This window comes from Nothoprocta perdicaria, unplaced genomic scaffold (assembly GCF_003342845.1).
Source record: "Nothoprocta perdicaria isolate Ctin4 unplaced genomic scaffold, notPer1 scaffold_103, whole genome shotgun sequence".
NCBI classification, from domain to species: domain Eukaryota; kingdom Metazoa; phylum Chordata; class Aves; order Tinamiformes; family Tinamidae; genus Nothoprocta; species Nothoprocta perdicaria.
In genome coordinates, this window is record NW_020454128.1 from 2,366,574 (window position 1) to 2,381,340 (window position 14,767).

Sequence of the window (14,767 nt, forward strand, 5' to 3'; positions counted from 1 at the left end):
AATCAGAAGCCAGCTAACTATTAAATGCTGGCAGCTCTCAGCACTTCACATAGAGATGATCTGCTCCACTCAGGCTGCAGGTCTCAGCTGCTGCTCCCGATGGAGTAAACACTGGGATGCCCACACTCGCCTCGAGGTTTCCTTCAGGACACATCAATCAGAAGATCAGTGCGCTCCAGCAGATGTGACTTGCAGGAAAAATCAACAYGCTCCCCTGTGTCCTTCCTTCCTGCCCGACCACCTGCTTGGTTTGTAAGCTCCCCGGCCCTCTTGTTCTCTTGCAGGGCTCGCACAACAGAGCCCTAATCCTGGAGGGATTTTACCTGCAGTGACAGCTGGCAGGTCCGTGGGGAATCCTGCTAGTGCTTTTGACAGGGACCTGCAGCCTCTGCGCCTGCAGCGCTTTTACTGGTGCCAAGTTCACTTCAAATAAAAAAGGGGTCTGCTTAAATCCACACTCTACTTCTTGAAACTTATCAGTCCAAATGTCCATAAAGATGACAAGTGCCTATAATCCTATTTGCGACAAGGGAGCAGGGCAATTTACATGCAGAGACTTGCTGCTGAGCCTAACAAATTGCACACAGAGTGGTGGCTAAGATCAGGCTTGCTTGACACTGAAGTCTGGGTCTGTCTAGAAGCACCAGATGGGGAAGGACCTTCCGTGTGATGTAAAACAAAACCAAAAAGACTGAAGACGAGGCAAGGATTAAATTAGCCTGCCCTCTGACTCTCCCAGGCAGGAGCACCGTGCTTCAAAGGTGACTATTCCCTACCTAGACATTGCTACCAGCACACTGGTGCTTCGCTCTAACCACCCAARTTTTGATTACATTGCTATTTCAGAAATGCTCTACTTTTACACTTTTTTTCAGACAAGGCAAATATTTGTCTGTCTTTGAAAATATAGCTGAAAATATTTGTTTGCAAGAGAAAAGAAACCTTATTCATGCATAAATTAAAATTCTCTTGACTCTGGGGATGAACTACTGAGAGACAAATGAACAATGATAGCTCATCAATAATATCAAGGTGCAATTTCAAGATCCTATCCTATAAAAGCTGCCCTTCTCCTAAGCCCTTTCCCTTTTCAAGTCAGTAGATATTCAGCACAGCACAGAAGCTGACACTGAGACATGAGGAGAGGCTTAAGTGTTGTTTTAAGGAAGCTGCATTCTTACTTGGCAGGCTCAGGAGGAGTTATGTCAAGACTGCTTATTTCTAATATTATACAGAGAATTCCTCCCACTATTTACTCCAGATTCGGAACWGCTGATTTATTTATTTATTTGGATTAGTTATATTAAAAATATAGCATGTTTCCAAATGCTTTTCTCCCAAATTCCCAAAGGATGGTCCTTTCTCATGACGATGTACATCTCTAAGTCATTTAATGGGCTTAATTCCCACTGCTCTGAATCAGGACAAAGTTCCAGACTCTGAGGGTATCTAGGAACTCATAGAAGGCTTGATATCTTGCACTGAAGTACTCAGAAGAGGAAAGTGGCCAGAAAACAGTGCAAAAGGGATGCAGCTTTTCCAGTGACCATGGCACTGCAGGACCTTAGGATGTGACTACTACAAGCACCTGAGCAAAGAGATGTTGAGTTTTTAAATGGTTTTCTGCTGACCTCAGAACAAGAAGGAAAGTAAATGATTGGGTACCTCTTTGAGCTTCACTTAATAATGTCCCACCTTGAGTTGTATTAGATCTGCATTAAAGCACAGAGAGCTTCCAAACAAACATAAGACGGCTGCAAATGTTCATTTGGTTTCGTGTGAGGGTTGGGAGGTTGTTTGGTCTCTGAAACTAGGTGGAGTGCAGTCATCTGGATCAAGTTTCTCTTGGCAATGGAATTCCCTGAAATCCAAAGCACAAAAGGAAACCCAGAGAGCGATTCCAAGCAGGGTAAGAGCCAAGGACATGTTTTTACCAAGCCCTGGGAACTGAACCGACTGCCTCTCCAGACAGGCTGAGGGCCAGCACACTTGTGGCCATTAYGGAAGACCAAATCCCCACGTGGTGCAGCTCAGGAGTGAGGACAGTGGGGCTGCCCAGCTGAAGATGTGATCCAAACAGCTGCCTGTCCTCTTCGGCAAGGAGTGCAGGACCTCTCCAAGCTGGGACCTGGAGATGAACAAGAGAGGCAAGACATAGTAGAAAAACATACTTGTCCAAGTACCCTATTGAACAGTAAGCCGAGTTCTGTAAACACTGGCTCTAGACCTGACCCTCCCCACCTCAGCTCTTTTGGCTCTTGAATCAACTTGTTCAGCTTAATAACAACAACAGCAAAAAAACCCCAAAATTATATCACTAAATCGGCTGTGAAATTGTTGCTGTCTGAAAGCATCTGAGCTGAAATCTCTATAGGAGTTTCGTGGTTTGCTCTCTTTCTCCCCATTACGCTTAAATAACAGAGCAAATGGAATTTCTGAAACTGGAAAACAGGGTAACAAATAAGGCCTTTAAATGCCAGGCAGCTCCCTAGCAGGGGACGGACTCTTGGACGAGCACTGGGTGCCCGCCACCCACTGAAGTCACGCACAGGTTTCAAGGGGCTACCAGCACTCAAAGACATCACACCCCAAAAGAGCTGGCCCTGCTTGTTCCACCTGGTACAGCATCTACCACTATTTCCCAACAAAAAAGAGCAACATCCCACTAGCAGATCCACCAGTTTGCCAGCCGGGTACTAGTCCCACGAGTCTTTTAGACGTCCTGCCCATTTTCACTGAGGGACGTGGCATGGATTTTAATGGTTGGCACTTTACGGTTTTCCCGGAGAACTTTTCCTGACGTGCCTGCACAGCAGCATTCCTGTAGGAAACCTTGACTTTTCACTTTGGCAGCAGCACAGCTAGGCTTGTCAGCATTTTTTGTAGGCATGCCTTGCACGGGAGAGAATAGTTTCCATTCACAGACCCCTTCGGACTTGGAAATCCTATAGAAGGTTTCGCCCGAGCCAACAGGGATACGGACCACACCTTTGTGCCTCTCCATGCCTTGGCTAGCAGGATGGTTGAGGTTGAAATTTGGGGATGGCTTCTTTGCTGTTTGCTTTCTTGGAAGACACTGGGCTCTCAGGACATTTTGGAAGGCTTTCTTGAACTCTTTACTTGAGCAGGGGTAGATTATGGGGTTGATGCAGCTGTTTAAGTAGCCAAGCCAAAATGTTATTTTAAAAAGTGTGTCCGGGGGTTTGATTGCAGGAAAGAACGAACCTAAAATGGAAAATACAGACAGCATTAAGGCAAAGGCAATGAGAAATTGCGGGTAACCAAAGAAACTTAAACACTGGGAAAAATAAATAAGATTCAGTTCTGTCCTGGAAAACTGATGACTCAAAGCCGAATTCTTTCAGGAACGAGTCTTTCTGAAGGTACGGTGTTGTACAGTTACAGGAGATCAGAGACCAAATCAAGACTTCTATTTTCCTATACGAACATTGCATCTTCCCAATTACAGCCAGAAAGCCAAGCAAGAGGCAAGATATCAAGTGGAAAGAGAAAATTCTTCCCTCCATGACTTCTAACGTAAGATTAGTTAGCCAAACAATCCTATCAAGGAATTCATCAAAAGGGATTTGAAATGACAAAAATCTGGCATTTCAGAGACCAGAGTAAGTGAAAAGCAGAATAACGGGGTTGACTGCATTCCTACTGAGAGTCTTACAAAATGATGAAGTTCTGGGTGCTCACTTTCCCTTGAAACCATGTGAAAAAAATTCATTTCCCACATTTTCCTACCTCTTTCCTGAATTTCATACAAAATTCAGGTACATTAAAGGAAGAGTGCCTTATTTCAATGGATATAATCAGGTCTCATGGGCAGTCACTCATGATAATATTTGCAAGGTTATCTCTCATGGACTTAATTTAAAGAGGAAGAGCTGGATGACTGTTTAATAAGGAAATACTGTAGGTCGTCTTATTCTATAAATTGCAGGTTAATGTACAATAAAATTAAATTGATTGCCACAGTTTCTTCAGCAAATCAATAACAGAAGCAAAAATATTTGTCCTTGCTGTCTCGGTACAACAACAACCAGCTGCAAGTGACCATGTAATTAGCATTACTGATTTCCTTTTCTTTTAAAGTAGATAACATATGTTTGAGTAGACAATATATGTTTGAGAACACAGAATTCAATTATATATGATATCTGTTGACTTAAAATCTTGTCCTCTGATTAACGTTCAGTGGAAAAGGTAACTTCTTAATGAATGTGCATTAAAAATAATACACGAACAACTTCCAAAACTTTTGTCCGGGTCTGTTCCAATAGCAGGAGATCAATTCTGAGAATTGCCAAAATGTCAAATTTTGACAGATGTTCCTCTGCAGAAATTCATCTTGTATTTCTCTTGTCCAAAAGCAGGATTCTCTGAGTGTACAGTGCTCTTGGGAAAGATGGAGTGAGGCCATTTGGAGAAACCTTCCCAGACAATCTGCTCCTGCTCTTCTCCGCTGCAACCAYTGGGAACATTTTTTCATAATACCAATAGTTTAACTACAATTTGGGTCCATTACTGCTCTCATAAGCAAGTGCTTAACTTTCAAATGATTTGAAGAAGATAGTAACCAATGCCTACAAGATTTACTAATTATGAAGTTGCATAGACTTCCTGTATGTTGTCAAGGGAAAAGCTATTGATTTCTTTTCCTTTGCTTCACTTTCATTGCTTGGATCCATAAAAAGAAAGTGGTTCCAAAAGTTAGTAATTACTTTGGATAGCTTATCACGGGCATAGCAAGCACTATAATCTCCCAGAGCACATAATTGGCTTCCTTTAGGCTTTATAGTCAAGTTTATAATGAATAGAACTTCTAGAACTGAGAGATATTTGTCTTCCTGCCTCCTCCAAAAATTGTTAAGTATGTCCTTATTGGATGAAATGCTGTGGAAGATTAAGGCATCAGTAGATTTGTCATCCTTTGCTGGTTATTTATGTCTACAAGCATATCCTAAGAATTGAAGTGCTAGATCTCTCCGGATTTGGGAAAGCGGATAGATTTAACTCTGAGAGCTGCTGAATTTGGGGTAATTTTTCCTTGCAATCTTCGTCAAAGGAATTGCTGTTTGCATTCAAGTAGCTGAGCCTCTAGTTCCGATTCCAATTCCAGTTTGGGCATCGAACCCAAATCCCAGTGCCTCCGTGACTGCTCCTCTGTTGCCAAGACTATTTCACTATTTCACTATTAGTTTAACACTGACCAGTTTTTAACAGAAAAAAAGGTCACGCAGAAGAAAGAAAATATTATTTTGTAATAAAGCTTTAGTTAGGAGCTCTGACCACTATCTAGATTTTTTTCTCAGCACTTTAATACTGCTTTCCTTCAAGGAAAAGCAAGTGCAAGTCGCTGGTGGATGAAGAAACAAAAAAAAAGCTTCTAGATAACCAAATCCTACCGAACTGCTTCTCTATTTCCACATCCAGGGGCAGCATATCCACTGTTTTCCCGATTCATGTAAAGGCGTATAGGTGAAACAAATGCAGGTTTAGGTGCTAAGGTCTGGGAGCCTGAGTGTAATGAGAAATAAACAATGACAATTCCTGTTCGCTGCAACTTCTGGCTCACCTTAAATGGAATGCTAATACCCTGCCAAAGCCCATTAAAAATAGAAAAGAGTCAATGTCAGAAGCTTTTTCTTGCTTTTTTGGGGGAGTTGGTGGGGGATGAAGGGGAATCTCTATGCTAATTTATCAATATCACCTTCTTTGGTTAATCTGAGATTTCTTGGAGGTGTCTTGGAGCAACACACTGCTAGTGCAAAGGATATGGTCCTGCTGGTCAGAGGGGTTTCATACATTCATACCAGCTAAGGCTCCATCTATTGGTTTAATTAAAACTGTATGCTGAAAATAAAATAAAATAAAATAAAATAAAATAAAATAAAATAAAATAAAATAAAATAAAATAAAATAAAATAAAACAAAACGAAACAAAACAAAACAAACTAAACTAAACTATTAGTTTGTTTCCACCAAATACTTCATTACTCACCCTTGAGGATGTCAGGACTGTGTTCTCCCCACTCATAGCTAGATTTAATGTTAGCCAACCTCAAGTTTCTTYGGAGCTAAGAGTTGTTTTCTATACAGCTCCTGCTGAGTAAGTGCCAATTCAGTCACAAAGATATAATTTGGGTTTCTCGCTAGTTAGAAGCTACAGAGTTGCTTGATTACAGGTTGTTTAAAAGTCAGTACTGCATCATGCATGCACTCACTGACAGACAGCACGCAGGCATTTAGAAGACCCCGAAACTAAAGCACCTCCTGATCGTTATTTAACTCCCTCCTGTCTCTGCTAGCAGAAGAGGAACAGGATCCTGCACATTCCTATGTCGTATGGATCATGTCAAAGCGTAGTAGTTACTCCTGAAACACAAAGCATAAAGGAGCACTGGTCACCCCACGTGGGTTGACTCTGTCCYGTGGCAATGCAGGTCTGCTCAGATGCAGCCCACACTATGGATGTGCCTAAATATGTTTCATCTTGTATTCCCAAGCTCAGTGTTAGCCCTGGACTTTATTCCATGGGTCTGCACTCTACGTGGCATCTCAGGTCATGCAGACAACCCCCCATGGAAACTGCATGCAGATATAGATATAAAGACACGTATTGCTGCAGACATACAACAGCTGTGCTCTGTCCATGCATGTTCCTCCAGAAAGTCTCACCCTGCTGCTTCCCTATRGAAAATACCTTCTGTGGGAACACATATGAAACCAAAGAAGTCCTGAATATTAGGAAATGCTTCTGCGTTTTGCATGATAGGTGCCAGGCAGCACAGACACTTTGGTAAGAACAGACATGGGGAATGCTGAAAAGCTGCACTTGTGGAGCTGGCACCTTCATAACACGCCTGCCCCAGAGCCTAGAACACTGTGGCATTTTCAGGGGAAAACAAGAATGACCTTTCTTGAAATATCCCTGAACTTCAGTGAACAGCCACAGAAAGGGGAGAGAGAGGCTGTTTCCTTGCTCAAGGGCCTAGACTCCAGTGCTTGCAGACTGTGGATGCTTCTCCAAACAAGGGGATATGTGGAAATGAGAGACACCAGCACTGGGTCAACCTTTGGATGATGTTCCAGTTATTTGGTTTCTTTCAGACCTGATTTCTRCTGTTTCATATTGTACCCACTTACGGTGGATGATATTTCTGACAGAGAGCAAACATTCCAGCAGCTATTGCTAGGCTCAGGGTGCAGCTGCAGATTTATAAAGCTCATAAAAACACTGGAAGGAAAYGGAGGTATCATTACCCAGCAAAATCGTGACCAAGTTCATTGATCAACAAGTCATTTGTATTATAAAGGAAAAACCAGTTCCCATATTGCTGCTGCAGTGGAACAATTCCGGATCTTGCTGCTAGCAACAACCAAATCTTAGCTTTCATTTGAAAAAACAAAATCTGGGTTTTGGAATCCTTGGTGCTTATGAATCCTTGGTCCCTTATGAATAAAAATTGAAGACATATACTGCAATTCATCTGGTGGGGTGGGGGATTCACTCATTACCTTTCAATCACTAACAAATTCTAAATGGCACCATGATTTTAAGAATGAGTGGAAAACGATATTCGTCTTGGTTTGGTTATTCCAGGGATCTAAAAGTGGTGCCTGCACGAGACACCGCACAAGGGTGTCGGTGCCTGTCCCTGCTCCCTGCCTTGTGACATCTCAGGGCATCAACAGCAGAAATAGAGAAATGCAGTTTACTTCTCTGCTCTTACCTCTAGTGATAATAGAGCGTTATTGTCCTTGTAGCCAGGGAAAGCACAATCACAGAAAATTATTACAAACCAGGGGCAGACTGTCACACAGATGGGATTAGAGGATTCCCTTGCCAGTCTTTGTGCCAGTTCACAAGCCTAATTGACTTCTCTACTACAAATATAAATACCCCCCAGAGGATCCTCTTCTGTGCTCTCTTCATTATGAGAATGACTGACAAATGCTAAAAGCCTCCCTTGCTTTTGCCTCGTTTAATGTTCTGAATCCCAGGTTGTCCCTCAGCCTCCAGGCTCCGATCTTTCCTTTCTCCCATTTTTTCTGTGTCTGGAGGCAGCAGTTACAACCAGATAAATCTAAGCCAGTTTTCCACAGGAAGCAGTTTGTTTGTTCCTGAGGATTTGGTAAGGCAAGCCGTCAATCCAAAGCCTCCTCAAATAAGAGAAATGTAAAACCTGCATATCCAGGTGGGATATATTTGCTGGAATCTTCCAAGTCCAAGCCAAAATAACCAGTGGAGGCAAGCTGAGCTCGAAGTTTTCATAGGAAAGCCTGCAGATAAGGAGCCTGACACCTTCCAAGGGAAATGAGCTGCTCTGACTCCCTTTCATGCAGCAGGATTCTCCAGCTCGCTCCTCAAAGCCAAGTGAAAGGAAGATATATGGGGCTGAAAACCTTAGACAGCTATTGTGCGGATAAAGCATTTGAATAAATCCTCTGCTTGGAATGAAAATTAATCTATCGGAGAAGGTAAGGAAAGCATTACTACCCACACAGATGTCACTCCAGCTCTCCAACCTGGCAACTCTACAACCTGTTTTCGGCTAAGATGCTGCAGGGCTACCCAAGCTGTGTCTTAGCTCTGTGCAGCATCTGCTGAGATGGATGTACTGCCTTTATCCCCACCTTGATGCCCTCCTGTGAGTCCTGCTCCCGCCTCGAAAGAGTTCATGCCCATTTCTTATGCCTTGTAACAAGCCTGTTTTCTGCTTGACCTCAGTTCTTAGTATTATTGATGTTAACAGATTTCGGGATCTTGAAGATGATGTAAAACACAGTCAAATACGCCTTTACTCTGGGAACATCTGCTGCACAGCATATTAAGCAACTGCCAGTCATCCAAAGAGGTCTGTGTACTAAAACCTCAGAATATTTGCCTTGTGGTGAACCCTTCATTCAGGCTCTGATTCTGAAAGGCTCTGCCTCCTGCAGTCACTAAAATGACCTGCAGCAGCTGATGGAACCATCTACAGTTTTGTCCAATCGCAAAAACCCTGCAGAACTGGCATTCTGCGTGACAAAATTCTTGTTTCCCAGCTGCTTGTCTGGTGAGCTCCAAAACCCATTAATTTCAGCAAAAGAGTGGAAAGGGCTCTGCCCAGCTGAAAAAAAGCAGACTTCACCCACTATCCTGGCTTATCCTTCCAGTTTAATGGTTTCTGTCTTTAAAGAAAATGAATAAATAGGTTTCGAAAAGACTAATATGCTTTAAAAACACCACAACTCCATAAAAATAGGGAACCTAACCTCAAAAAAGTTGCTTATAGGGGATCAAAGAAAGATAAGAAGTGAGCCTTGAATCCAGAGGAGCTCTTAGATCCAAAGCAAATTAATTAACAACAACAGCTCTGCCCAGGCAACAACATTTGCAGATGAAAAGTGCTTAATGTGTTCTTGCAAAACCCTTTTTGGGTATGTTTTAGATATCTTGGCAAGCAGCATACCAGCATGCTGACATCCTGGACAGCTCGAGCCAGGCCTGTCAGGGTTCCTCTTTGCAAAACAGCTACATCTTTTACTCCAGCGCTTCCTAATGTTAGTGGCAGGGTTTCACAAAACAATAATAATTTTTAAACCTTTTTTTTACGTCTAACATGGTAAATTGAAAAGGAACAGACTTTTATAAAGGGTTTTAATAAAAACCTCCATCTTTCTTTTAGTATTTAGGTAACACTTTTTTTTCCTTGATGCTACAGACCGSTCCATTACTAACTAAAACTYTTATATAATTTTACTYAACTTCCCTCTATAGCACAAGAATTTTTTGGTAAGGAAAGCTAYTGAAATTGGGCAATCAAAGAGTTAAGCTATTAAATTTCAGCTATCAAAATTAAAATTTAAATTTTAAGCTATTAGACAACTGTCGTAATGCAAACTTCAGTGGGATATGCCAGTTACCACACAGTAAAATATAGGTGTAAAAATCAGTATTGTGCTTTTAAATTCTGGAATCACATCTAAAATAAATCAACAAGGCTTTGTATGTGAATGTTAGCAAAAACAAAACCCCAGACATTCCTTCCCTTTGGGATTAAAACTGATGAATAAATATTCTTATTCATACTGAATATTTATGGATATGTACAATGGATGAAACRGCAGCCAGTGAGTTCAAGGGCATTTCACATAAGATATGAATGTGGAAGTACAACATTAGTTTGAAGGATCCTCATGGCCATCTACTCATTGGTCATATGATAAATTAAAAATACAACGTGCATCCCATTTGTTGGCAAGAGAGGGATATTCCAGCACAGTATTTCCCAGTGAAACTTCCTTGTATGAAGCAGATTTTCCCTCATAGAGGGAGTTATTGGGTGCTGAGCACTTCGGGAAATCTGGCCTGAGTTTGTAAACATCTACTTTGACCTTGAACATATTTATATCTTGCCTTTTACACATTTATATCAGCTGAGGAACTGGCCACAAACTTGGATACAAACACACACTGCTAAAGATACCATTCTTATAGTAGAGTTGGTCAGAGATAACAGCCGTAGTTTTGAAAGACTACTTTCTGTATGGAAAAGGGATACGAAATCTTCTGAAAATGAAAAAGATTATGCTTTAATCATCAAAAGGATTATGATCAGGGATGTTGTATTTGATTTGAGTCTTTTTTTCAGGCTTTTGTACTGGCGAATGTTTTGATTTTGACAGTTTTCCAATAGGAAAATTGTTCTCACAGAGCTTTTTGATCAGCTCTTTTGCACCCAAGCAAAAACATGGTCCTCCCTCCAGAGAAGGTACTGTGAAAGGCAGGGGGTTTTGTTCTACTTACCAATGGGCATTACCACAAAAAACGGAAGCCAGCATAACACAAAGCATCCTACAACTATTCCCAGGGTCTTGGCAGCTTTCTTCTCCCTGGAGAATTTGAGAAGACGTACTGAGAAGTGGTGTTTGCTCTTGGAGTTCGATGCAGATCTGCTTGCTTCAGGAGCATTTTTACGATGGATCCGTAGAGTCACTTCTTCGGAATGGGATTTCTCAGTCTTGAGGCCAGAAGTCAGGCCTTTGCTTTCCCTTCTGGCCACGACATACACCCGGCAGTACATCACCAAGATAATGGTCAACGGGAGGTAGAAGGAGCCTAGAGCAGAGAACAGCACGTAGCCGGGCTCTTCAGTGATTTGACAGAYGGTCTCATCTTCTGGTGCTGGTTCCTTCCAGCCAAAAAGAGGTCCAATCGATATCACCAGAGACAATGCCCAAACACAAAACAAAGCCAGGAGTCCTCTTTTCTTTGTCACTATAGTGGGGTATCTCAGCGGGTAGCTCACGCCGATGTACCTGTCTATCGAGATGATACAGAGGCCCATAATGGAAGCAGTGCAGCAAAGGACATCAACAGCTGCCCAGATGTTGCAGAAGATCCTTCCAAAGGCCCAGTAGCCCAAAATCTCCATGGTAGCTGAGAAAGGCAGGACAGTGGAAGTCAAGAGGAGGTCAGCGATAGCTAGGTTGATTATATAGTAGTGGGTAACACTCTGAAGATGTCTATGGCAGGCTACAGAGAGGATAACCAGAATGTTACCCAATACTCCAAAAATAATCAGTCCCCCTAGAATAATGCCTAGCAAAATGGCCCTTGAAATGTTCACAGGCTCCACRGGGTGGGTGCAGTTGGAGCAATCATCAGATGCATTTCCAGGGAGGAAAACCATGGTGTGTGGCTRATTATATTCATGCAAGGCTGGTGTATTTCACTCCCTTTTCTGGCAAARGGAGTGGTGAGGTTAGTTTTCAGAAGATCCTACAGGCACCATTTGCCTGGATGAGCTGTGAATTTATTTTTTTTTTTCAGGAATATCTTAGAAGTGCAGCACCAGGAATGAGAAGGATCCAGAAATAATAGGAAATCTGCATTTCTCCCTAAGTTTTATCATTCTTCTAGTTAATAGCACAGCTGCCATTTCACAGTCAAATACAACTCCTTTTGTATTGTCTTAGAAAGTAAGGCTACATAAAAATGAGGACATTTCTTATGCTTTCCAGGATAACTTGACCAGGATTATTGTAATTACAATAAAGTCATTTAGGTTAAAGTCATTTCTGCCTTTTGGGGAAGATTCTACATAACATAAACATTTCAAAACATCTTGAATTTAGGTTTCTCCTGGAGGAAGTCAACGCTGTGTTTCCTGTCTTGTGTTAGTTCTGAATCTGCCTTGCAACAGGCTTCGCAGAAACCTGGCAAGGYGGGTGGCTGCTGATGCTGTGTCTGCTCTGCAATGTCATCTGAGATACTTGCTTGAGATCTGCCACTGCAGCTCTTTGGGACGGGAAATGCCGCTCAAAACCTCTGCACGCCAGGGAGCAATTCTGGATCGGTGCTGAAGTCCATTCTCATCAGCTTCTGGTTAGCTCCGGAGGGGAAAGTGAAGCTGGTCATGTCATAGACACATGCTGTTGTACTCTCTTCAGATCAGCATCCCCTATAGGAGACAAAAAAAGACACAAATAGTCTGATTTCCAGAAGCTATGCTCACTTGCTGTTACGGTTCCCATATAAGAATAGAGTGTGAAGCTATTTTAGGGAGCCTTCCCCAGGCTGTCTCCAGCCAGGGGAACCAACATTTTTCAACCCAGCATCGTTTAGCAACAACTACGAGAGCAATGTGAATTTTGTTGCCTGGGCTATCTCCCCATGTTTTCAGCTATCTGATTTCCTTTAGGGACAGCAATCACTCCTAATTATCAGTTCACCTGTGGAGACCAAATCTGGAAAAGAGAATCCTGCGGGACACAAGTTAGGACTACAGAACGTTGAAACAGACTCAAGTTGGAATTTAGTCTAAGATTTCTTTATAAAGCTGCTCTGTGACATATTGCACTTCTCATTAGTCCAGCTAAACAACACATTTTAGAAATTTATAGGGAAAAACAATTCCTGCCAAGCAGATGTGGCAAAGAACAAGCTTCCTGCTAAAAGTGACACAACATTTTGGAGTATCTGGAAGCTGAGCTCAATCTCAGCTGACTAAATATGGAGAAAAGGTACACGCGCTGAAAAAGTGAGGCAAAGCCTGGGAATWAACACCAAGAGGGGACAAGGAAAAGCTACAAGTGTCCTCTGGAAGCTTCTCAACACAGATACGGCTGTAGCTTCCTAGCCAGGACACTGAACAGACGTCTGAAAAACCAACACTAACGCTAACACTAATCCCGTCACATCTGAGAAAAGGTAAGGCTCTAAATACCTATGGACAGGACTGTAATATTAAGTCTTTCAGAGGCGTTTAACTTGCACTTCATAGAGATACCAAACTGCAACAACAGGGACACGTTGAATCTCAAAGCTGTGTATTTTTGTGCAAGTGAAAATGTATAGAACAGTTATTTCTAAACCACTGAGATTCCTAGTTCATAAGTAGGGAGAGTGGGAGAGGGGGGGATGAAAAGGTATTTAACGGCAGCAATTTGCCTTCGTTGCAGTGATGCAAAATCAAATTTTTATGTTTCCTTTTCAAAAGTGGGAACAAGTTGATGAATAACATCAAGAAAGGATAGTTTTTAATAGGCACAGTAACGGAATGAATAGCGACTGTAGTATCAAGCATCTCTAGCCATTATAATTATAATCATTAAAGGGGTGATGGTGGACCTGAAAATTAAGAAGCAATCAAACTTGATTTCAAAGCACATAAACCAAAAGGTCCTAGGAAGTGGAGGAGGTGCAGAAAAAAAATACTGGTAGATATTTATACTCACATGCAAGAAGATAACACTCAATCTGTGAAGAGACATGGCTCAGGAGAAGACTACATCCCAGACCCTTCTTCTTGCCCCAATTCACACTCACCTGCGTAGTCTCTAGAAGGCAGCACAGCTCCTCTGAGCATTTGGAAAGGAGATTCACAGCACAGCACAGGCTTCTCTTCATGCAGACATGGGACTCTACTGAAAATCCTTTTTTTTTTTTTCCTTTGATGACTCAAAATTGTACCGGGTCCCTGTACCCCCGTGGCTGTGGGGGGCTTGGGGGCAGCATCCCCCCAAGCACCCTGCCCAGCTGCAGTGCTCAGCTCCCCTCTGCCCAGGAGCAGCAGTAACTTGGCTGCTCTGCTGATGCAGCAGGCAGTATCCTTGCCATTACCGTAATTCCCTGCCATTCCCGTATTGCTCAGAAAGCGAGAGCACTTATTGGGTGCYAAGTGGTGCCTTAAGTATTTTTTTCCAAGCAAACGTGTATTTGCTGCAGAGATCAAAAACCGAAAGCTACCTAGCAAGCTAATGTCAGCAAGCAGCCTGCAAACAAATGCACAGCCTCATCTGCAAATTACATGCAGGAAGGGAGATATTCCCTTGATCTCGTCACTTAGTTGGATGCAAGGAGAGTTGTCTGCCAGGCAAACTGCGTGTGAAGAAAATCAAAAGGAGCAACAGCCTCATTGATCATTAATATGCGTGCAGTAACGAAGCACAGGTGAACCTGAGCCTTGAGATGAGGACTCTGCTTGCTTGGGCAGAAGCTTTCTGAACAGTGGGTTCTGCCTGTTGCCTCCCCTTCCCTTGGAAATGAGTGAAAGCCACTGTAGTAATTTCTAAGAGGAAATTTCAGCTGGATGTTGTGAGAAGCATGAAGCCTTTAAGTAGAATGGGCTGTTAAGAGATTTTTTTTAAGAGTTTTTTTTTCCTCTTTCATCCTGTTTTTGAGGGCTCAGAACCTTTGAGCTAACACTGAGGCTCTGAGCCTCCTGACCAGACTGAAGTGTTGTTCTGCACCATGCTCCTTAAGACAAGC

The 14,767-nt window shown here is 42.4% G+C and overlaps 1 protein-coding gene across 1 annotated transcript; it reads right to left on the reverse strand.

The window, feature by feature from the left end:
- Positions 1-2,713: 2,713 nt before the first annotated feature.
- ADRA1A (adrenoceptor alpha 1A) lies at positions 2,714-13,939 on the reverse strand. Its single transcript, XM_026043602.1, has 3 exons — positions 13,826-13,939; positions 10,802-12,458; positions 2,714-3,225 (listed from the first exon to the last, which is right to left on the reverse strand). Exons 2-3 carry the CDS (start codon positions 11,685-11,687, stop codon positions 2,714-2,716), a joined length of 1,398 nt encoding a protein of 465 aa, XP_025899387.1. The 5' UTR covers positions 11,688-12,458; positions 13,826-13,939.
- Between the last annotated feature and the right edge of the window lie 828 nt (positions 13,940-14,767).